The following is a 24,581-nucleotide window of genomic DNA, read 5'->3' on the forward strand; positions in this document are numbered from 1 at the left end:
GGCAGTCAGAGGGCCCAGTTTGGAAAGTTCATTCATCTTGATGGATCACGAGCCCGCTGGGAGACGACCGTCCTCCAGCTAACTCAGAACGCAAACCTGAGAGCGGGAAAGGTTGGCCTGAGAAGCAGGATAAGGGGACGTGATAAACGAAAAAGGCAACACAGGCCATCCTGGGGCGGGGGGTGCGTAACCCAGTCTCTGCCTCCATCTTCACGTTGAGAGAGTCAATTCCTCGGCAGGTTGATAAGGAGTCTGGGGGTCCTCAAGGAGAGAGGGGTCTGGAATTGTTGAGGAGGAAAGGACAAACTTTTCCTTCTACATTCTTTAGAATTATATAACAATAACTATCCTGCTTGAGGACAGTTTCTGGAAAAAACCTGGCTAATCCCATTATCTTAAAATGTAAATTATGGGAGTGGATCTAATAAGATCTTTATAACCTCCAGACATTCTTTTGATTCACTGTAGTAACTAATTAAAAGTATATAACTCCATTGCTAACACTAGCGAGGGGGTACTCTTTCTGCCCCCTTCTGATGTCTATGTCAGAAGCTTTCTCTCTTTTATACTTTAATAAAACTCTATTACACAAAAGCTCTTGAGCGATCAGGCCTCGTCTCTGGCCCCAGGTTGAATTCTTCTCCTCCAGAGGCCAAGAATCCCGGCGTGATCTGTGGTTCAGCAACAACCTTTCAACGTGGTCCCCTCCAGTGTCTGTGCTGAGTCCAGATTTCCCTCCCCCAACGAGGACCCCCGTGGTGTTAGGTCAGGGCCCACCCACCCTCAGGAGCCGTCATCTCACCTTGACTACACGCGTAAAGACCCTGTTACCAGTGAGGTCACGTTCACAGGTCCTGGGGTTTCAAGCCATCTCTTCTGGATAAGTGAACCCATACACTTGATATACAAGCACATGCAATTCCTTCCAACCCAGCAGCTGAGGCTTTAACACTGTCGGTGGTTTACCTCGGCGGGGGCCAGTGATTTGCGTTAAGTCGAATTGCTCTTCCTGCAGGTGGGGCGTCTGTGGCCACGGGGGCAGGTGACCCTGTGCACCTTTAGGAGAACTGACACCAGTCGCTTCATGCGTGCTTGCAGGGGGCAGGGGGCGGGCTTTGGATTGATGGCCTGTAGGGTTTTCAGAGGATCACTCTCTGATGCAGACCCTTCTTGACCCGGGAAAGAACGACTTCATTTACTCTTTTCAGGTAATGGAATCACCCCTGGAGGTCACATCTCAGACTCTTATTGTCAGGAAGGTCATCACCACTGTTTAATTTCTTTGAAACCTCAGTTCGTTCAGCAAATGCCTAGTTGAGTGCCTGCTGTGTGCTGGGCCCCGGGCCAGGCTCCGGGAACTCAGGAACAAGGCCTCACTGTTCCAGCCTCACTAAGCATAGGGGTTCTGAGCCTGAGTGGACTTCAGAGCCGGAGGGAGGGCAGCGTTGCTGTCTGCAGAGGTCAGGGAGCATGTATGTCACGACAGAGGGAGGCCTCGAGCTCAGAGGGCTCCCACGGACTGGCCTTCACATGCACGGTGGTCGTGGGCCTCAGAGCTCGTGGAGAGCTTTCCAAAGCTGCCTGTCCCTGGTTAACCGTCCCGTTTCCTGCAGGACCACGGCCGCTTCGTCAACTGCGTGCGATTCTCTCCCGACGGGAACAGATTTGCCACGGCCAGCGCTGATGGCCAGGTGAGGTCTGGGACCCGGGAGGTGGGGGAGTGCGGTTCATTCATCTCTTGGGCCTCTGGTTGTTCAGAAGAGACAGACTCAGTGAAGCTGGTCTCAGTGGGCACCTCCCTCCCTCCCTCCTCCCAGGATGTAGGTCAATTTGAGGCTGTGTCTTCAAAGCGTGATAGCCCCATCTCTCTGTTGGTCTCCTTTTAAAGGAGCTCGAAATTCATCTAGTTTTGATGAATTCATGTAAAGTCACAGTCGCCAACCCTCTTGATAGTGGAGCGGGGATGAGTGGGAGGAGCTCAGTCAGTGTGCTGACAGCCGGGTATACCCACACATATACGTGATCCACATGTTTGTATTTCCTGAAAGATCTTCATCTATGACGGGAAGACAGGAGAGAAAGTGTGTGCGCTGGGAGGAAGCAAGGCTCACGACGGCGGCATTTATGCTGTGAGTATGGGCCTCTGATCACGGCTTGCTCTGTGCTTGTGGGCGGGCCTGTCTGCGTTTGTCATCATCCATACGCAGGTTGAAGTTGGAGGCTTGAGATGAGGGGTCAGGAGTGGGGGCGCTGGCAGAGACCTTCAAGGTCACGCAGGACAGGGTGCCGTGGCCTGGAGAGGCCCCTGGCTGGGATGCCCATCCTGTCCTTGCCCTGTGTGTCTCACCACCTCCCAGGCTGTCGTCCCTGCTCAGACATAGGGGTCTGTGGATACAGCTCCGGTGTCTGAGTCTCTTTCTTCCCCACCGTGGAATGCTCTGACCTGTGACCACCGTTTGTTTGAATAGATCAGCTGGAGTCCTGATAGCACCCACTTGCTCTCTGCTTCCGGAGACAAAACCTCGAAAATCTGGGACGTCAACGTGAACTCAGTCGTCAACACGTTTACCATGGGCTCCAACGTCCTGGACCAGCAGCTGGGCTGCCTGTGGCAGAAGGACCACCTCCTTAGCATCTCCCTGTCTGGCTACATCAACTACCTGGACAAAAACAACCCCAGCAAACCCCTGCGGGTCATCAAGGTAAGGCGGGGCCGCAGAGCAGCTCGGCTTTCGAGGCTGGGGGCAGAGGCGGGTGTCCAGCCGGAGAAGATGCAGCTGAGGCGAGGTGGAGGCCGGGTGGAACGGCAGGATGTGGGTTGCTTTGGGGATGTGAGTTTAGCAGAGACGAGAGACCAGGCGCCGAGTTACCCTTGAGCTGCTGTGAAAGCTGGACATTCAGGGCAGCAGCTCTCGCCCTTGCTCTCGGGGTCGTTTGTCCCGAGGGGCTCGGCCTCCCTCAGGAGCCCACCAGCTGTGTCCCCCGAATCAGGCAGGACCAGGAAGATGCTGAGCCCAGAGACGAGGCATGTGGTGGGGTGTGGCCGCAGTTGTGGGGGGCCCAGCTGGCCTTGGAGCTGGGTCGGGACGATGTGCAGGGTGTGAACGTGAGAATGAGTGGGGAGGCACTCGTCCTGTGTGGTTAGGGCAGGGCGGGCACCAGGGAGTGGTGGGGAGTGGGGACTTGGAAGCAGACGTGGACTTGGAAAAGCCTGTGGAGCCCTGAGGGGCAGAGGCTGGAGGTGTGGGCAGCAGGGAGCGATACTGGGGGGCAGTGGGGAGGACCCCCCTTCCCTGCCTCCCATCCTCATCTCATTGGGACGGCTCACCCAGGCCAGCCGGCCACCAGCATCTGCCCCGAGTGTCCCATCCATGTGAGGCCGTGCCTTCTCCCTCCTTCAGCCCTGGAGACAGTGGCATCTCAGGAAATCGCAGCCAGACTGGGAGCTCCTGTGACCTGGGGCGCTGCTCTGACCCCCTGCCGCCCGCGGGCCTGCTTCTGCTGCGGGGTGGGGTGCTCAGGGTTGGCCTCACCTGCCCTGGCGGCCCTGGGTGAGCCGTGCTCTCAAGGGAGGGGACTCCACGGCTTCAGGTGACTCCCCGTCCTGGGGCTGAGTCCCTGGGGCTGAACGCCAGCACCTCCTCACACCCTGCTCACTCAGCTGCTTTTGGGTCTTGCAGACAGGCTCTGGGAGGCACCTGAGCCCTGCAGCCTGGGTGGAGACCAGGCTGGGATTATTCCCCGGGGACCCAGTCCCTCCCACAGTCCGTGGGTTGCCAGCTGCCTGGCCCTGCAGCGTGTGTGCACCCCACAGTCTGTGAGCTGGTGGCTTTCGTAGACTCGGGGTCCTGATGACCGTGCCCATAAGGCAGGGGTCAGGCCAGACCGTCTGCCTTCTCAGGCCTCGTGTGGCTAGCTTGTGAATCCCGAGGGGCATTTGGTGCCAACGTCGGGCTGCGGGTGAGCCCAGGAACAGGCTGGAGTTAAATCAGCTCTTCTCAGCACGTTCAGATCACCTGGAAGTTTCCATAAAGGGCTTGATGCCTGGCCAGCCCCGTCAGGATGCAGTCAGAGACCATAGGAAGCTCTGAGGGGCCAGTACTTTTAAGATGCACCCAGGTGATCCTGTGGCTCAAGCTGGAAGCTACATCAGAATCGAAGCACCTGAGTGGGCCCGCTTGTTAGAACACAGCAGCTGGGCGGCATCCAGTGCTCACAGCGTTCATCTGTGGGGCGTGGGAGGTTCCCAGCAAAGCTGCTGCTCCAGACGAGGTGGGCCAAGTCGCCAAGCATCCCGTTGCTCACAGGTTCTGTCTGGGTCCCCAGGCTGCGTGGGGTGAGACTCCCGGTGACGCCAAGGGTGGTCTGAGGGCCACACTTTAAGTAGAAGGCCTGGTGGGTCGCTGCCCTGTGGAAAGGACTCAGGGTCCCTGAGAACTGTGTGTACCTTATCTCTGATGACACACGTCACGTCATGGCAACAGTCAGCAGTGCTCAGAGGGCCCTGGCTACATCAGAGGAGGGGAAAAAGCTGTGATTAAACCCCATCTCTTAGGTTCTTGCCATCCCAGGAGCAGTTAGTTCAATTCAGTTCAGTTGCTCAGCTGTGTCTGACTCTTTGTGACCCCATGGACTGCAGCACACCAGGCCTCCCTGCCCATTACCAACTCCTGGAATCCACCCAAATTCATGTCCATAGAGTGGGTGGTGCCATCCAACCATCTCATCCTCTGTCATCCCCTTCTCCTCCTGCCTTCAATCATTCCCAGCATCAGGGTCTTGTCCGATGAGTCAGTTCTTCGCATCAGGTGGCCAAAGTATTGGAGCTTCAGCTTCAGCATCAGCCCTTCCAATGAATATTCAGGACTGATTTCCTTTAGGATGGACTAGTTGGATATCTCCTTGTAGTCCAAGGGACTCTCAAGAGTCTTCTCCAACACCACAGTTCAAAAGCATCAATTCTTCGGTGCTCAGCTTTCTTATAGTCCAACTCTCACATCCATACCTGACTACAGGAAAAACCGAAGCTTTGACTTAGATGGACCTTTGTTGGCAAAGTAATGTCTCTGCTTTTTAATATACACATCACATCGTGGCAACATTCCGCAATGCTCAGAGGGCCCTGTCTGCATCTGAGAAGGGGAAAGAGCTGTGATTAAACCCCATCTCTTAGGTTCTTTCCATCCCAGGAACAGTTAAAAGGGAGGGTAAATGCACCACCCGCCAGCTCCCGAAGCGGGCGTTTGGTTGTAGACAAGTGTTCTGGGCCCCCTTTGTTGCCAATCGGAGGTGGAGGGATCATGGCCCTGGGACAGCCCTGGTTGTAGGGGTCACAGCCCTGGTGGGGGGAAGGGACTCAGGAGAGAAGAATCCTCACAAGCCAGGGGCCAGAGCTGGAGCTGTGAGCTGTGTCTCTGGGTGGAGACTCTCTGAGCCTTCCAGTGGCCTTGGGGTTCTGCTTCTGCAAGGGTTGGGCCCCCAGTACTGCTCCTTCACCTTCGTGGACACCCAGCCCCGGGTAGGGGCTTGTCCTCCATGGCTGGGGAGGGGAGGCGGCTGCCTGGATCAGTCTGTACAGACCCAGGCTCTCTGCTGGGGCTCCCATCCTCCACGCAGGTTGGGGTTAAGTGCCTGGGTGGGGAGGGACCCAGATGTCAAGGGGGTGGGTCAGCAGAGGGTGGCTGACCCAGGCCGGCGGGCGGTGTTTCAGACGCATGAGGGTGGTGGCCTCTCCCTGGGGCTTAGCCGGCGGCCAGCGTTTGACAGTCACCAGTGTGTCCTCAGCTCACCCCGCCCATCTGTCTCCTTTGCAGGGTCACAGCAAATCCATCCAGTGCCTGACGGTGCATAAAAATGGCGGCAAGTCTTACATCTACTCTGGGAGCCACGACGGACACATTAATATCCTTTGACTCACAGTGCTGGCTCCGTGGGCCCTGGCAGGAGGGGCGGGAGCTTCCTGTTCCCATGGGGCCAGGGTGGCCAGGTGGCGGCCACGGAGCTCCTCAGCCCGGTCCTGGCCGCCGAGAGGTGGCCCGGTCCACACTTGGGCCCTCCAGCTCCAGGTCACGGCCTTGACCTGATGGGTCACTTGCTGTGCGGCCTTGAGGGCTTGGTTGCTGAACTTCCCTGAACTTCAGTTGCTTCTGCACATTCATGACCTGATCCCGGCCTCTCCCCTCACGAGCAGCAGAGTCTGCGTGCGTTAGGATCTGGAAGGACTTAGAGCCTTTTAGGGGGAGTCCCCTTGTCTTGAAAACGGGAAAAGCGAAGCTCAGACACCTTGAGTGGCTTCCACTTGGCAACAGCGGGGCTGGGTGGACCCTACGCCCTGTCCCCCGGTGCAGGGCTTTGGGGTCCCCCCAAAGCGTTCCCGGCAGCTCTTCCAGCCCCTTCCTCCCAGGATGGCCAGTGTTGGAGGGGTGGTCCGCAGGGTCTGGCTTGGCAAGGCATCGTGGCTGCCCTGTCCCTGGAAGGGCTTCCCAGGCCCTGCACTTCGCCCCACCTCTGTGGTGCTGCCTTGTCTGCAGGACTCCCTCCTGGGAATGGTCCCCCACATCCCCAAGGGAGGAGGGCAGAGGTCCTCCTCCACCCCATCAAAACAGAAGGAAAAGAGGGTACGACCAGGGTCCTGCCCCGTGTCCCCAGACTCCGGGCACCATGCCCTCCTTGCTCGTCCCTGGCCAGCCCTGGTGTCCACGCACCACGATGTTGACCTCCTGCGGGACCCATGGCTGGTGGGGGGAGCTCCTGTCCCGAGACCCTGTGAGCTGCAGAAGACACCCACAGCATTCCAGAGAAACCGCCCTCAGTGCAAACAAAGACACTTCTTTGTTGATGTAAATGGAGAGCCTCATAACTTAAAAACACCTCATACCCAGGCGGACGGTCTGCACCCCGGCGCCCAGGTGGGTCAGCCGGGGACCGGTTGCCAGTTGGCACCTGGACAGCCATCAGCCAGTCCTTGGGGCACAGCCCACCTCCCACTGAAGGTGCTGGGCTGGCCAGCAGGCAAGAGAGAGCGAGGGGGTCGGGGGGCATTGGTCCAGGTACGCGGGGTCCCCACAGGGCTTCCTTCTGAGCCTCCTCAGACAGAGGCGCTGCTCCATTGTGGCAGGGCAGCACCATCCTGCGACCTGCCCGGTTCTTGTTTTAGAGACAAGTGGAATCTCCCACTGGGTGCCCCTTGCTGGTTGATCCCAACGTCCGCTCCCTGAAATTTGGAGCTGAATGTGCATGAAGAGGTTCACTTGGCCCGGTGTCCACCGTCCCATCCCTAATGTGCTGCCCAGGACGGGGGATGGGCCGTGGCCTCCCCAGGGTGGGCACACACCACATCCTGAAGCCAGGCTCTTCCTTAACCCCCCCTGCCCCACATTACTGGGATTCCGAGACGGGGGAGAACGACTCCTTTGCCGGGAAGGGTCACACAAACCAGGTGTCCAGGATGACTGTGGACGAGCATGGGCAGCTGGTGAGCTGCAGCATGGACGACACGGTGCGGTTCACCAACCTCACACTGCGGGACTACAGGTGAGAGCTGCCCGGGGCTGAATGTGCCCCCCCTGCCCCTCAGCTCGTCGGTGGTGGAATCGCCCTCGGGGAGCCCATGCTGCTGCTGCTGCCCCGAGCCTGGGCCGACCAGCACACCCAGGGCAGGGCCACGGGCTGGTCACCCTGCTGCAGGGGCCCTTTCACCCAGCCTGGGAGGCACCACGCTTGGCTCAGTTCCATGGCTTTTTCCTCAGTTTACCGTTCGTTAACGAAGTGGTTTGTGTGTAGATTTTTCTAGGTTGTGTCTTTGTAGTTTTAACCAAAAGTGCTAAGTCCCTCAGTCATGTCCGACTCTTTGCAACCCCATGGACTGTAGCCCGCCAGACTCCTGTGTCCATGGGATTCTCCAGGCAAGAATGCTGGAGTGGATTGCCATGTCCTTCTCCATTAACCAAAAGTAAAGGTGACAGTTTTCACCCATCCCATTAAAAATACCAGTTATATATATATATATTTTTTAAATTACATTGTGGAGGGGACTGGTTATGGCCGTGGAATGGTGGGAAAGTGAAAGTGTTGGTCGCTCAGTTGTGTCCGACTCTTTGTGACCCTGTAGACTGTAGCCTGCCAGGCTCCTCTGTCCATGGGGATTCTGCAGGCAAGAATACTGGAATAGGTTGCCATGCCCTACTCCAGGGGAATCTTCCTGACCCAGGGATTGAACCTGGGTCTCCCACGTTGCAGGCGGATTCTTCACCATCTGAGCCAGATTCTTTGGGAGGTTAGGGCCAGAACTGAATTCTTTCTGAACCCAGGGAGTGCCAGCCAGGGTCTCTGGCCGGCACACGTGGGGCCTGACCCAGGACAGGGCAGCAGTGGGGGGTGGCCTTCGGCGCAGATGTGAGAAGTGCTGCTTTCACCTCCTCTTGCCACCCCCACCCCTCGTCCCAGCCCTCCATCTCGACTCTTCCTCTCTCCTAGAGTCGGGGAGTCTTTCCTTCTTCCCTCCCGTGTCTTGTTCGGCAAAGGCTCCTTCGGCTGCAATCGGGTGGAATTCCCATCCGTCACTGAGTGGCTGTGGTCCTGCACTGAGTGTGTGTCTATGCCTGCCCTGCACCCCTGGAGACTAACGCTTCCTTCTCTCCACAGCGGACAGGGAGTCGTGAAACTGGATGTCCAGCCGAAGTGCTTGGCCGTCGGCCCCGGGGGCTACACTGTGGTCGTGTGCATTGGCCAGGTACGGCTCCCACCCGGGTCTGACCAGAAGGTCCGGGCTGACACTGCCCAGTGTCTGGTCCCCACGTCCCTCCACAGCCGTCCGCCCCCTTTACTGAGAGCTCTCCTGCGTGTGCTGAGGGCCTCTCACGTGTTCACTGAATCCTCACCAGTGCCATCAGTTAGGCCGGCATCATCCCCACCTCACAGGTGGGGAAACCGAGGCACAGAGGCTAAGCTGCCCCAGGGCTGAGTCTGGCAAAGGGCAAAGCTGGGATTTGAACCTGGGCGGCCTGGTCAGAGCCCACACTCGAGGGTCAGATGCCCTGCATGGGGTGGTCCCTCACCCCTGCAGCCCACAAGAGGCGCAGCCAGTGTGGCTCTGTCCACTCACTGCAAATCCCAGTCCTGCAGTGCTTGGAGCTGTGTGGCTCTGGGCGTTTTTCTCACCCTCTCTGAGCTTTAGTTTTCTCATCCCCTGCAGTCACAGGGAGGGTTACGAGGAAGTACACAGCAGGCCATCGGTACCACCTCTGCCAGCGAGGAGGCTGAGAGTGACCGTGCCTCCGGGGGGTCTGCTCTTCCAGCCCCGGCAGCCTGGGTTCTCATTCAGGGCGGTGAAGTTCTGTCTCTACCTGCCATTTCTTGAAATTTCCAGAACTCACCACCCTTGACTGAGACCCAGGCCTGACCTACTTCATCCAGGACGCTGCTCTGCAGCAGACACGGTCTGTCGGTGGGGCTGGGCGTCCCAGCGTGCAGGTTGGAGGAGGCAGGTGTGATGGAGCCCCTGTTGGCACGAGTGACGAACCCGCTCCAGAGAGCTGTCTTTTGGATCCACCGCCCTTCCTCCATCCTGGGAGCCTAATTGCTTCGGGGAGCGTGGATTCCTGTGTGTCCTAGATAAGACGGCCCTCCCGCCAAGCAATTACAGCAGACAGCCGGGTGGCCAGTGGGGGTGCACGAGGAATCAAGGGCTGGGAGTGCCGTAGCGAGTGTGGGAAAGACTGGACGTGGCCCTTCTAGAAGGTCACATTGGGAAGAGCTCACGGGTTTGGGGAAGAGCTGCCTGAGGCTCGGCTTAGAAGGGGCTTATGGGTACAAGAGTCTAGTCCTGGGTTCCCAGGAGTCCACGGCCCATAGGATCAGATGTGATGACTGCCCTGTTGCATTCTGTTGTTCCCCTGCTTCTCTCGGGCATCCTGACTGGTACTCCCCACAGCCAGTTGTAGGGTCCGCAGACTGCTGGAGGGGTGCACAATTCTTGGTCAGGGAGCAGCCACATTCAGGTCTCACCTCTGAGACTTGAACCAGAGTCTGGACAAAGGCCCTCCATCTCTCCCTGTCAGGCGCAGGGCAGTAAGTGAGTTTCCTGAGTCGGCCTGATGACTCGGGTAAATGTTTGTCTGGGTGTGTTTTCAGTAGCAGATTTTAGGGAGGGTGCTGCCGCCCATCGCCTGGGCTTCTTCATCTCCTCCACCCCACAGCAGAGCCCACAACACACCCTGAGGGTGGCGGAGGGGAGCGGCCTGCCCCTAGGACCACTGGTGGCTTGAGCCGGGATCAGATGGGGTCAAGCCAGAGCTGTCACAGGTGGAGGCCACTCTGTTGGGACAGTCCAGTGAATTAGAACCAGGAGGGGTAGCAAGGGGTGGGTGGGGGTTGGGACAGAGGAGGGTCACCGTATCAGGGGGCCCTGGGCTGTGTGCAGAGGGTGGGAGACGCAGCGTGGTGGCCAGGGCAAGGCTTTGAGGTCTCGCGGCCCATGTGTGAGCCCCTGCTCGGCTCTGAGAGCTGCAGGGCTTGCGCCTCATTTGCTCCTATATTGACAGAGGTGACCCTGCCACCCCCAGGGACCTGCAGGGCACGTGGCTCACACAAGGTGGGCTCCAGTGGCTGGTTTTGTTTGCTTTTCATGAGGTGCTTCATTTACTCTGAGCCCTGAAGTCCATCCTCAGGCTCTCGAGGCACCGCTGGGTGTTTAACCCTGGGAGCCTGAGGCTCAGGACGATTCACAAGCCGCGTGTGTCCATCCCCTGCCCCGCACCCCCCCCATCCTGGGCAGCAGGTGGCTGAGCCAGGATCAAGTCCTGTCTGCGTCGGCAGAGCCCTCCTGTAGGGCCTGGACCCCTGGGCCCTGAGCCCTGCACACCGACTCTGTCCTGCCGGGGCAAACAGGAGGGAACTGAGGCAGGGGCTGGCTGGGGTGGGATGAGGGGGTGGGGTGTACCGTGGGCGCCTCCAGGCCGTTTAGCCATGAGCCATCTGTTCTGTCCTCCCCCTCCCTGCTGGGGCTGGGGACAGACAGACAGCCTCCACTGGAGTCAGGGCTCGGTCTCCTCTGTCGGGGAGGGGGGGGCCACCAGCACTGCCCCCGGGCTCTGGGGACTCACCAGTGACATTGCTAGCTGTCTCACACACCATGGGTCGAGGTTGCGAAGGATGTTTCTTTGGACAGACCTGAAAGGCCAGAACGTAGAAGTCTGGCCGGTCCCGTTCGTTTCTGGTGTCCGATTAGAGCCTCGTCGCTTCCACGTGCTGTGTCTTCTTGAACCTGGGACAGCTCTGCTGAGCAGAGCTCGGTCATTACACCCAATGGTGTGTAGTTGGAGGCAGTCAAGTTCAGAAGCAGCAGATGGCTTACAAAGACGTCAGTGCGGGTGGTGGGGACAGCACCATTGACACTGATGAGGGAGTACACTGGGGCCACGGGGCGGTCCACTTAGTGTGGCTGAAGCCCTGTCCTGGCCCCCCGCGCTGTCCCGCCCACCCCCAGACGGGGCCTGTGCCGTCTGTCCTGGACCTCTGCTCTAACCGCTGGCTGTGTGTTTCCCAGATCGTTCTGCTGAAGGACCAGAGGAAGTGCTTCAGCATCGACAACCCTGGCTATGAGCCCGAAGTAGTGGCCGTGCACCCGGGCGGTGAGACAGTGGCCGTCGGGGGCGCGGTAAGACCCTGTCCCCACACCTTCTGCCCTGGGGTCTTTGAGTGATTTGGGGGAGGGCGGTCAGGGCTGTGTGGGTGCCAGGCTTCTGCCACCCAAGTGAGAGTCTCCCTGGGCTGCCCCCGTTCCCCCGGGAGACCAGGGTCCCAGCAGTGAGTGGGCTGTGCTGGGGGCACAGGGCAGGGAAGCCCTCAGCCTGGGCGTCAGTCCTGGGGGCAGTTGGGGGAGCCTTGTGGGCGCAAGGAGGGGGCAGGGGAGCCTTCACACCCATACAGTGCAGTGCCCGCCAGAGAGCTTTGGTTTCCCCGAGTCTGACTTCCTGTCATCCGCTCTTTCCCTTCACCTCCTGGCCCCAGAAGAGAAGTGCCTGGACCCCACAAGGATGGGGCATTTGCTAGGAGAGGGGCTGGACAGAACAGGGAGAGGAGCCTGGTGCCCGAGGGGACCTGCTGGGCTGGGGAGGGGCACAGCGCAGATGGTGAGGCTGGGCGCACCATCAGGTCGGATGAGGGGCCCTTGCTGGAGACCTGACGCCTGTATAGGTGCTTCTCAGAGCTTGGCCTGCGGACACCTGACTAGAACTTACTGGAAGTTTTGTAAAAAAGGCAGTCTCGTGAGCGCCCAAACACCCAGATCACAGTTGGGGGTGAGGAGGCTGGGATCCGCAGTTTAATGTGATTTTAAGATAATTAAACCTCTTCTCATGTAATTCTGCCTACTGTGCTAAGCCAGCCACCAGAGCTGCTGCTGGGTTGTAGCACGTGTCCTCTGGTGCCTGGGGACAAAGGGGTAGCACTCCTGGCACCTGAACTGGCATGTGGCCAAGCCGGGCAGCAGTCGGTGGGGAGGAAAAGCACTGCTTCTTACGGATACTCAGGCCCCTCCCTCCAAGAAGATGGGCTTCGGGAGAGTGGGGAGGTGGGGTGGGACGGAGAGGGCACACGTGTTGTCTGTGGGCACAGGTGCCCATGTCAGGGGAGTGACCCGCCGCCCCTCTGTCCTTCCGCAGGATGGGAACGTCCGCCTCTACTCCATCCTGGGCACCACGCTGAAGGACGAGGGCAAGCTCCTGGAGGCCAAGGGCCCCGTGACTGACCTGGCGTTTTCCCACGACGGCGCCTTCCTCGCCGTGTGCGACGCCAGCAAAGTGGTCACAGTCTTCAGCGTTGCTGACGGCTACTCGGTGAGTGGGTGGGCTCCCCGCCCCGGCACTGGGCAGCACAGATGGCAGGAGGGTCCACAGCCTCTCTCCCTGGTCATCACTGACGGGATGGATGCACAGGACACACGGGTTTGTTGCTCCTGGAGCATGAATGATGTGGGCCAAGGAGACTTCCCCTGCCATCCAGCAGTTGGTGGGCTCGTAGCAAAGTTGCCAAAAAGTTAAGGGACCTAAGTGGGAACGAGGCTGCTGTGAAATCAGGCTGGTAGGTTCACCTCGGCGGTATTGCCCAATGACTTCTAGGACCTTCTCTGTCAAAGGGCTTAGGCTAGATTTTTTTTTTTTTTTCTTGAATCTCATTGCCGCTTAAAGTCCTGCCAGGTGTGACTGCTGGTCGTCCTGACATGGCCTTGCACTCAGGGTAGGGGGGTCCCTGGGCAGTGAGTGGATGGGTGAAAGAGGACCCCGTTGCCAGGACCCCGGAAGCTCATCTGGCCCTGAGTAGGACAACCGATGGCACTGGCCTGGGAGGCGTGAGATAGCCTTAGACCCCTTAGATAGTCTAGTTTCACAAGAGACTGCGCTCTGGACGGCTCCGGTCACCCTGTGGGTGTGAGGGAGCTGGCATGATTGGACCGCAGGGCAGATGGGTTGAGGGAGTCCCTCTAGTCCTCCCCACCAAGCCAACCTCCCCCTACCCCCACCTCCAACCCTTAGGACAGCTTTGAAATTTATAGCTGAGTCCAAAGAATTTGCCACCTAGATTCTTCCATTACCATTTTACTGTGTCACGTTACCCATCTAGTAACCTGATTTTTTAGTGCATTCAAGTGTACATTTTGCTATTAAGTATATCAGCCCACATATTAACTAGAGTTTAGTGGTTTCTTAGTTTTATTTTTGGCTGTAAAATGTACATACGATGAAGGATGAATGAGAACATAGTATACACTCATGCTTTGTGGATGCCTGAGGCCCACACCTCCGTCGACGTAAAGAACGTTTCATCTCCCAGGAGGTTCCTTCCACCTGAAGAGCACGTTTGTCAAATCCTGCGTTTATCACATCTTAAGTGATTTCATTTGCATATACCAAGTGTACAGCATGCTGAGTAATCAGCAGAGTAGACTCAACAAAAAATGGAAGAGGCCCACTTGAAAATCACGGTTAATCTAGGAATTAAGAATAAGGTGGAATACTCGGAGTAAAAGCGTTCCTTTAGTTAGCGTTAACTTCCTGTCCACATTGACCCTTTTGGTAAGACAGCGGCTCAAGACTGGGACACGCTGTAGACACGTGCTCCTGTGGACAGACATCTGCCTGCAGACCACACTACCCAACTCTGGCTCCACAGCAGTGGTGCGTGTCTGGGAGGCAGCCACTTCCTCCATCCATACACACACAGGCCCCGGTCCATGCCAAGCAAGACTTGCTCACACTTTCCATTCCTGCTTTTCTGACTGTCCCCTCCCTAGGGCAGAGAGTTCTGCAGGCAAGTGGGCACATGTGGCCCATTGATACATGCTAAGAGGACAGCCTCAGGGTCCTGGGGTCCTGGGAGGGGCGTGGTGGCTGCTGCTTGATCTTGGGCTGCCCCTTTCTGTGCCTTTGAGCAGAGGGCACCCTGGGGGTGTTACGAGGGGTCAGTGAGTTGGTGAGAAGCCTGACCCTCGTGATGGTTAGGTGAGATGATGCCCACTCACTCTGGCCCAGACCGTGACCTGCCACCTATTTGCAATCCGCCTCCAGGAGAACAACGTTTTCTATGGACACCATGCGAAAATCGTCTGCCTGGCCTGGTCTCCAGACAACGAGCACTTTGCCTCGGGTGGCATGGACATGATGGTGTACGTGTGGACCCTGAGTGACCCTGAGACCAGGGTGAAGATCCAAGGTGATGCTCCCACCCATCTCGGCTCCCGGAGCAGCTCTGGAGAGGCGTCCCCAGGGCCCAAGGGTCCCTTCTGTGCTTTTGGGGAGGTGGCCCCCTTGGGAGGCCTGGCCATCCAGCAAACATCTCTGCTGGTCCAGGCGGACATGCAGAGGACACCCGTGTGCCCAGTGTCCATCCAGCAGTGGATCTCAGATCTCCTGTCCATCCAGGGTGCATCTCAGATCTCCTGTCCCCTTGTCCCCACCTCCCCCCACCTCATGTGGGCTATGGTCCCTTTCCACCCAGGCTCTACCCCACAGGGAGCCTTTTATGTTGAATATAACTGGGATCTTCTACTATTCAAAAAAGTTCTGTGTCAGCCCGCCCTCTCCAAGAGCTCTTTCTCAGACGGTGGTGGTGGAGGGGCACCAGTGGGCTGTTCCCAGGTGGGTGGGCAGGCGCGCTCCTTGGTTCAGGATGGGGGTGGGGAGCAGAGCAGACTTAGATGGGCCATCCTGGTCTCCACAGGAAGCAGTGCTGGTTTTGTAGGAAGACTCAAGTTCAAGATGCAGCAAGGAGCTCTCAGAGTAGAGGGTGGGAAGTCCAGTCCTTGCATCTGGGCTGTGGTGGGGGGCAGGTCACAGGTCACTGGATGTGCACTGGCCTGAGGTCAGGCTGTTGTGTTCGGGGATTCCCTAGCCTTGTGTCCTCAGCCTTTTATTCATTGTGGACTTGATCATACCAGAATTAACACTGTGTACTGTCTGTGTGTTGTCTGTATATTGTTGCCTTAGGCACAGAAAGACAGACTTGCACCCCTGGGGAGGGCGGGGCAGTTCTGCACCTCCATGGGAGGTTCGTGGTTGTCAGGACTCTGCTGGCACAGGGAAGCTGCAGCCAAGGGTGGCTGGCTGCTAATCGCCGAGTGTCAGGGGTCTCAGGGACAGATGGGGGCGCTAAGGAGCCTGGCCACTGGCCTTCCCATCACCCAGACTCACCTCTGCTGAGAAGAGGGCAAGGGGGTCTGGTTGAGCAAGAGGATCGTGTTGGGTTTCTCTGGGGGCCCCTGTGGGTCATCTTGGCCCAGGGTGTCCCCGTGGCCGCAGAACTCAAAAGCCGCCTTCTCCCCAGATGCGCACCGGCTCCACCATGTGAGCAGCCTGGCCTGGCTGGACGAGTACACGCTGGTCACAACCTCGCACGACGCCTCTGTCAAAGAGTGGACAATCGCCTACTGAGGAGCCCTCCTCGCACGGACCCGAGATGGAATCAGGGACGCGGGGTGAACGCAGCTCCACCTCTGTCACTCCTCTCTCTGCCCCGCCCTGCCCCGCCCCTTGGGGAGGGCTTTGCCTCTTGCCCGCCCTCAGCCCCGCCCCCGGGAGGGAGTCGGGGCCCGCCGCCCGCCAGCTAGCCCGCCAGCTTCCCGGGCCATCCTGTCTGTCCCAAGTTCTGAAAGCTTTAGACCCTGACCGTTTGCACATGGGAAATCAAGCGGGCACCTTCAACCACGTGTGGCGCCTGACTCAGACCCACCGCTTGTCGCGCAGAACATTCCAGAGGCAGAGCCTCCAAAGCACACAGACCCTCCCGTGGCTCCCGTGGCTCCCGTGGCTCCCGTGGGGGTTGCGGCCTTTTGCGCTCCCCATCTGCGGGTCCTTCCCGGTTTCTGTACCTGCAAGGAGAGGGGCCGGCAGGGCCGATGCTGTAGAGCCGGTGGCGCTGGCTTCAGGCCGACGGGCACACACGGAGCTCTGCGTTTCACTGTCAGTTTCTGTGCTTGATTTTGAGAATGGAATCGTGGGGTTTTGTTTTGTTTTGTTTTCCAGTGTATCTTAATCCGTGCCTGTCAGTGTTTACTGCGCTGCCTCCAGGCCTTCGGGTCCTTTGTCAGCGGGACGGGAGGCATCCTGCTCACCACATCACTCTTGTGCTTTGATGTTTTTTCCTGTCGTTCTATCCTCCTCTGCCCTCGAGAGAACAGATTAATTTAAAAGGCAAAGATGGAGTCACTGTAAACTAACTCGTCCTCATTTACACCTTTTCTTTTCCAGTGCGGAAATTAAAATAAGTATACAAAGCAGCGTGATTTGGAGTCTCTTTGCGTTTGTCGGAATCACTGGTGAAATGCTGGCTGAGAGCGGGCCCTCCCCTTGCACTTGTGAAAATACTTTGAGCGCTTTAAGAGATTAGACAGAGAAATAATTAAATATCTTTTCTCTTCACTGTGGGTCACTGACTTTGTGTGATGGGGGCACGTGAAGGGGGGCTGGAAAGCTATATGGGACCCCATGGCCTGGGTATCTCACTGGCCTGCAGCCTCGGGGGATGGTTCGGGAAGGCATGGAACCTCAGGATCCCCTCCTGCCCCAGCTCCCCAATACTGTGTGTCCTGGACCACCTCACTTCTCTGCGCCTGAATTTGTGAACTGAAAGCATTGGACAGGTTGAGCTCAGTCCTGCCTGACGCTCAAGTTCTGTGGCAGTTCGTGACCTTTCTGGTACTGCCTTGAGAAGTAAAAAATAGTATGCATTCCAATGTTTAAAAAAACTAAATTCCCAAGCATTTAAATTAGTAATGGAAAGACCATCTTATTCTTGGCTAGAAAGACAACATCATAAAGATGTCTATAAATTTTCAAGCCCAATAAAAAATTTCCCCTTCTGTTCTCATTGCTTCTCCATTTCCTGTACAAAAGGAGCTAAAAGTGGAAGAGAAATGTTAGTCTATAATAACTGAAGTGAGGGTTACCTGAGGGCACAAGTACAGGACTGCTTTGTTCCGGTATGAGTTTGGACTGGGGCCAGGTACCTTCACATCAGTGGGGAAGTGACTATTAAGTAAGCTGGGTAAAACTGGCTAACAATCTGAAAAAAATTTCTTCCCTTGTCACCAGATCCAGACCCAAGGTCTAAAAGTAGATCCAGTTTTGAATTTTAAACAACGGTTAAGAGTGATGGAAGAAAACATGCAATCTCATATAGTATACACAAGCCTGAGTGTTCCTTAGAATGACAAAAATAATGGTCAAAATTATATGTCCACACGGGAAAGTTTTCCAAATATATGATCAAAAATTAAAAAGAATGCATATAGACTACAGACATTAAGAAACCAGGCTCAGAATTTAAAACGAGGCTTTCAGGTGTAGAAGGCCAAGAAGAGGGAGGGAGGGAGGAAGGTGTTTACCAGCCCGCCCTGGGACTACCTCCCTCCCTCAGTCCCTTCGCTCATAAGAACTAGAACATTGTACAGCAGAACCTGAGTACACCCAATATCCCGCTCGTTTCAAGGAAAGAGGTGTTTGTACTCAGAGACCGTCACAAGAAAACGGAAGGTGAACATTCAGCCACTTCTGTTATCTTTGGAGAGAGAAGGTGGGTGCAGGTAGCCTTTGTGAGCTTAGAGTTAGCATATGATCTGTGCTCACAGCCTAAGCTCCAGATCTCATTCCTTGTTTGGGGTCTGGCCTCGGGGCTCCACACAGGGCAGGGGTGATAGCTTTGTGCACCAGTGTCATTTCCTCTCACAGACCAGCTCTGGTTATCCGGGAGGGTTAAAAGGATCCCAGGACCTTGCTGGGCTGCCTGGAACCGTGTAGCTCTTGTTCAGTCACTAAGTCATGCCCAACTCTTTGTGACCCCAGGGACTGCAGCACGTCAGTCTCCTCTGCCCTTCATTGTCTCCCAGAGTTTGCTCAAACTGATGTCCATCGAGTCAGTGGTGCCATCCAACCATCCCATCCTCTATTGTCCCTTTCTCTTCTTGCCTTCAATCTTTCCCAGCATCAAAGTCTTTTCCAATGAATCAGCTCTTCACATCAGAGGGCCAAAGTATTGGAACTTCAGCTTCAGTCCTTCCAATGAATATTCAGGACTGATTTCCTTTAGGATTGACTGGTTTGATCTCCTTGTAGTCAAGAGACTCAAGAGTTCTCCAGCACCACAATTCAAAAGCATCAGTTCTTTGGCACTCAGCCTTCATTATGGTCCAACTCTCACATCTGGACATGACTGCTGGAAAAACCATAGCTTTGACTATATGGACATAATGTTGGTAAAGTGATGTCTCTACTTTTTAATTCGCTGTCTAGGTTTGTCATAGCTTTTCTTCCAAGGCACAAGTGTCTTTTAATTTCACAGCTGCAGTCACCATCTGCAGTGTATTTGGAGCCCAAGAAAATAAAATCTAGAACTTTGACTTGATCCAAATTTGATCAGCAATGTCTGGCAAGGACCCACACCTGTATGGAGCAGCACACACCCTACTTCTCAGCCTGCCAGCTCAGGGCTGAGCACAGACTTGTACTGGCCCTAGAGAGGCGATGTGGGGAGAAAGCTGGACTAAGTCAGAGACCTGGGATTCTGTCTCAGTTCTGCAGGACTTTGCAGTGTGATCTTGGGACAAGTCAGCATCCTCTCCAAGCCTTCCTCTCAGTCGGTAGAATGAAGTTCAACTAGAAGAATGGTGGCTTCTATGGGACTCTTTGGGAGCATTGCCCCTCTTAAACGACTATGTAGATAACATGCATCTGAACAGTTTGATCAATTTTTGAAGAGTGCATCTGTGTGCATATGAGAATGTCCTGCACATATGAGAATGTGCTGGAATGGAGTTCCTTGCTACAAAAGATTGTTTCCATGTTTACTGCTGACCACTGATCACTGCAGTGACATTGTATTGATCACCAAACCAGCCCACAGTTGGGTATGAAAATACTTCTCCCAGTGGTTCCTGTACTGGAATCAAGAATCACTGGGAAGAAGTGTTAGGTTTTGGGTCCCATCCTATATGAATGTGCCCAGTGTGGATGCAGCCCTGAGCCTGTTAAAGCTTCACATCGCCTGCCTGGACTTCTGAGCCCCAGCTGTCCCCTTGGAATATAAACCAGAGCACTGACTTGTGGTCTCTTGACACTCTTGAAAATTACTAGAGACTCCCAAAGAGCTTTTGATTGTATGAGTTTTATCTATCAATAAAACTATCTATCTAATTTTATCTATCAATACTGGATTAGAAATGCAAAACCAGGGGGAAAATGGTTACTGATGCATGTATCTAATATTAACAATTATAAACCCATTCCATGTTAGCACATCTTTAAGAAAAATAATTATATTTTCCAAAACCTACAAATAAAAATAGTAGAAGAATGACATTGCTTTGTATCAATACTTTGGAAAATTTCTTTAATGCCTGGCTTCTCCAATCTACAAAATACATCTTTTAGTTGAAATTTATAAAGAAAATGTGGCCATCCACTGATACACACTTGGAAAAACGACAATTATTTGAATATTGTTTTTAGAGAATAGCAGATATTCACCATTGACACTATCCCAAAACTCAAGAAGTGGAAATTTCTTCAAGGTTAACTACAAGATGGAATCAAAACCATTATAAACTTTATGTACTCTGTTATATTAAAATTCACTCTGAATGCATCTTTGATCTATGCATAATTTTATAACATTCTTTGACTATTTGAAAAATATTGGTCCATTGATTTATGCAGATCTTTCCAATGTTAACATACGTCATACAATATCAAAAAAGAATCACATTTGTTCAGATCTTCACCAGCCTCATCATAAACATCATTAACTATTAAGAAGGAAGCTCTTAGGCACACGGAACTGTTGAAATTATATATAAGATTTTATTTATAGAAGTAATTTTACTGAAAACAGTGTGACAACCACTGAATCAGATCGTCTTTAAAAGCAATAATTTCACATTTTATTATAGAATAAAAACAAGCTTCAAATTTCCCCCTGATTATTTAGGTACTCAAAAAAGCTTCTAATTTTTAACTTCTAATGATTTCTTTTTTCAAGGGGGAAAAAAATTGCCAGGAAGAAAAGCAATCTCTTTTCTGCTCTAATCCACAGCACTGAAGAAGCAGTTTAGTAAAATTAATATTAATTATTCCTTCGTTTGAAAGTAAGAATATAATTACTGTGTGAGGTGAAAAATAAAGACTGTCTCCAGGGATCTGGGGGATCCACTCAGTGCCATCCCTGGATCACGTCCTGCTGGGCAGTTTCCTCCACTTTGTCCCACTGCCTGATGTGGAGAGAGGAAAGCTGGGCCAGAAGTAAGGATGCCCAAGTTCCAGGCTCTTTTCTGTCACTTAGCAGCTGGGTAACTTTCACTTCAGTCAGATCACCTCCCTGGTTCTCAGTTTATCCATATGTTCATTCATTTCTTTGTTCAAAGACAGCTGTTTTCCTGAGCATTGTGTCTAGTACTGCATTAGATGCTGGGAGAAAAAAGGATTAAGAAAAAGAAGAATATCAGCTACTACTGTTCACTGGGGACCACATAAAAGGCAGCCAACGTGCTCTTCACCAGATAAAACAGAAGCCCCAGTTACATTTGAACCTCAGATAAGCAACAGATCATTTTTTAATACAAGTATAGCCAAAAGCAGAAGCTCCAATACTTTGTCAACCTGATGAGAAGAGTCGACTCATCGGAACAGACCCTGATGCTGGGAAAGACTGAGGGCAGGGGCAGAAGGGGACGACAGAGGATGGGACAGTTGGATGGCATCACAATGGACATGTGTGCTAAGTCGCTTCAGTTGTGTCCAACTCTTTGCAACCCTATAGACTGTAGCCCACCAGGCTCCTCTGTCCACGGGATTCTCCAGGCAAGAATACCAGAATACTAGAGTGGGTTGACATTCCCTGCTCCAGGGGATCTTCCTGACCCAGGGATCAAACCCAAGTGGCAGACGGGTTCTTTACCATTAGTGCCACCTGAACATATTTTTGAGCAACCTCTGGGAGATAGTAAAGGATAGGGAAGCCTGGCATGCTGCAATCCATGGGATCTCACACACAACAGCAACTGAACAACAAATATCCCAAATATTGTGCAAACATACACAAAATAGTATTCATTGTCAATCTGAAGTTTAAATGTACCTGGACATCCTATATTATTTATTCTTTTTTTTTTTTTGCTAAACCTGGCAATCCTACATATATTGTTGTTTTGTGTAATTCTCACAACAGTCCTATGTGGATATGGGTGTTATCCTCACATAATAAACGTTGAAACCAAGAATTATCAGCTGGGTAATTTGGGGCCAATGCTTGAATTCCTTCAGAGAGGAGAATATAGACTTGAAATCAGATTATACTGGATTATATATATATAAAATATATTATAGGCTATATATATTATATGTTATATATATTCTTAATATTTATTATATATTATATATTATAATATATAAATATATATTCTATTCTTATATTCTTATATTCTTACATATATTCTTATAGATAATTTATTATGTATTATATATAATTATAATTTTATAATAATATATTAATATAATAATGATATAATTATAATACTATATAATGTAATTATATATAAATATATATAATAAATATAAACATATTATTATAATATATAATATATAAATATTATATATATTATAAATATTATGATATATAATATACATACAATATATATTATTATAATATATAATATATAAATATTATATATATTATAAATATTATGATATATTATATATATACAATATATATTATATACAATTTATATTTATAAATATAAATAAATTTCTAGATTTATATTTAGATAAATATAGTATATATAATATATAAATATAAATTGTAAATATAATATTAATATATTAATATTATTATATGTTATTATATATTATATATAATTGATATTATAATTATAATATTATATATAATATCTATGATATATTATATATAATATATTATACATTAAATTATATATTATATATTAATTATATATTTTATATATTATATTATATATATAATATATATTATATTATATTATATATTATATATATTCTTTGTTATGTCAGAGTGTAGAATCAAGACCAAGGAGTAGGGACTTCCCTGGTGGTCTAGTGATTAAGAATCCACCTTCCAATGTAGGGGATGGAGGTTCAATCCCTGGTTGAGAAACTAAGATCCCACATGCTGAGGGGCAACCGAGCTCACAAGTAGCAACCTCTGAGCCTCATACTCCACAATGGGAAGCCCTTGAGCTGCAGCAAAGACTCAGCACAGTCAAAAACAAATGACCAAAGAGCAGAAGATACAGAGAGACAAATAGTGGTTCTACAGTGGGATGTGCCACCTTCGAAGCAGTAAGCTGCCCGTCCATGTTTGTGTGCCTGAGATTTATGGCAACTCAAACGGCTGATTGAAGATGCTTGAATGAAGGGCTACTTGGAGAGATGTCAATGAGGTTAAGGAGACCAGGAGGAGATAGCGATGGTGAAGCCCCCGGGAACTCACTCAGCAGGACTCTGGGCCTGAGGGCACGCAAGGAGGCACTAGTACCAGTACCCAAGGAGCATAGTTCAGTTCAGTCGCTCAGTCCTGTCTGACTCTGAAACCCCATGGACGAGAGGATTGATGGATTGATGTTGTTGTTGTTCAGTTGCTCAGTCGTGTCCGACTCTTTGCGACCCCATGGACTGCAGCATGCCAGGATTCCCTGTCCATCACCAACTCCCAGGGCTTGCTCAAACTCATGTCCATCGAGTCGGTGATGCCATCCAACCATCTCATCCCCCATCATCCCCTTCTTCTCCTGCCTTCACCACCCAAGGAGAGTGGTGGTCAAGAATAGGACTTGGCACCTCTCACATGCCAAACTCAACAGGAGCCAGAGAGCATGGTTCTCCCCTTCCCAGATCTCTGACTGTCCCCCTTGGCAACTGCTTTCAGACAGGTCAGAGCAACCGAGGGCTAACCAGGAGCCAATCCTGTGTACGCCTCCATGAAATCATCATTGTCCCGGCTCCTGCCCATTGACTCCACCATCTTTAAATGGTATCTTTCATTCTTAGGCTGCTGCCTCATCTTCTTTTTGGTGGCTCTCCCTCCAGTGTCATATCTGCATTCCAGGAAGGACTAAAGAAGGAAGATAGAGGAGGAAGAAGTGATCCTTGTATAAAGACTTCTTCCTGAAATTACTCCTGGCTTCCAATTGGATTTCATTCACCGGAATTGGGCCAGTGCTCATGTAAGAAGCACTGGGAAACATGTATCTTAATGGGACCCTTGGCCACTCTGAACAAAATTGGCAGAGCCGGTTTGTGCTTCATCAAATATGGGTTGGGCCCTATGTTTCCAGCCTCCTTGCAGTTCATATGGAGCCTGGGAGAGCAGAGGAGACCACAGTTGGACAAGTTAAGCTTGAAGCAAGTAGATATGCGCTGAGATGCTCAGTCCAATGTCATTTGTGGTTCATGAAGTCAGGTCAAGAAATGTGCTCCCAAATAACTCAGCTTTTTGACAATTATGCCTTCTTTAATTCCTCCTTCCCCTTCTCCCTTTTGTCCTTTCTGTTATAGCATCTATCATTGGATATGGAAACAACATCAATAATGTTAGAAAGATGCAAAGTAGTTCATCAAAATGATTCCAGTGCTCAGGCTTGGCCAAATTAAATGGCCACAACCACTGTTTGGCCTGGGAGAAAGCTACCTTTATCCCCATCTCAGCCACAAACACATTTCTGACTTTAGTTGACGCAGTGTAGAAAAGCACCACCCATTTCTTCACTTTCTGACGGACAGCCTTATCAATTCTTTGGCTTTTTGGACATAATTTGTAAAATCTTCTCTAAGTGGTCCCTGTCCATTTCAATTTTTCAATCTCCCTTTTAAAAATCATGTATTTATTTATTTGGCTGCACCAAATCTTAGTCGTGGCACCCTGGATCACCAGGCAAGTCCCTCAGTCTGCTTTTAACTGGAACAAATTTGTAGCAAGCAATGTCATCACCAGCCCTCAGGGAACAGGCAAAGTCTTTATGGCCATGAACTATTCTGTGCATCAGAGTTGGCCTGGAAGTGTCTCTAGCC

The 24,581-nt window shown here is 52.3% G+C and overlaps 1 protein-coding gene across 7 annotated transcripts in view; it reads left to right on the top strand.

The window, feature by feature from the left end:
• The window catches only part of WDR1 (WD repeat domain 1), a 40,710-nt gene extending 23,939 nt beyond the window's left edge, over positions 1 to 16,771 (top strand). For 4 of the 7 annotated variants that reach the window (XM_081488387.1, XM_081488828.1, XM_081488474.1 and 1 more), the window contains 10 exons: positions 1,614 to 1,691; positions 2,049 to 2,129; positions 2,469 to 2,702; positions 5,814 to 5,901; positions 7,377 to 7,533; positions 8,644 to 8,731; positions 11,546 to 11,656; positions 12,663 to 12,836; positions 14,565 to 14,709; positions 15,820 to 16,771. In XM_081488387.1, coding sequence (XP_081344513.1) covers positions 1,614 to 1,691; positions 2,049 to 2,129; positions 2,469 to 2,702; positions 5,814 to 5,901; positions 7,377 to 7,533; positions 8,644 to 8,731; positions 11,546 to 11,656; positions 12,663 to 12,836; positions 14,565 to 14,709; positions 15,820 to 15,926 — 1,263 coding nt within the window. In that variant the 3' untranslated portion in view covers positions 15,927 to 16,771. Of the gene's footprint in view, positions 1 to 1,613; positions 1,692 to 2,048; positions 2,130 to 2,468; positions 2,703 to 5,813; positions 5,907 to 7,376; positions 7,534 to 8,643; positions 8,732 to 11,545; positions 11,657 to 12,662; positions 12,841 to 14,564; positions 14,710 to 15,819 lie in introns of all 7 variants that reach the window. The other 3 variants (XM_081488638.1, XM_081488727.1, XM_081488560.1) reach the window with 2 other exon arrangements.
• The last annotated feature ends 7,810 nt before the right edge of the window (positions 16,772 to 24,581 follow it).

This window comes from Giraffa tippelskirchi, chromosome 1, assembly GCF_054371585.1.
Source record: "Giraffa tippelskirchi isolate mGirTip1 chromosome 1, T2T-mGirTip1v1.2.pri, whole genome shotgun sequence".
NCBI classification, from domain to species: Eukaryota; Metazoa; Chordata; class Mammalia; order Artiodactyla; family Giraffidae; genus Giraffa; species Giraffa tippelskirchi.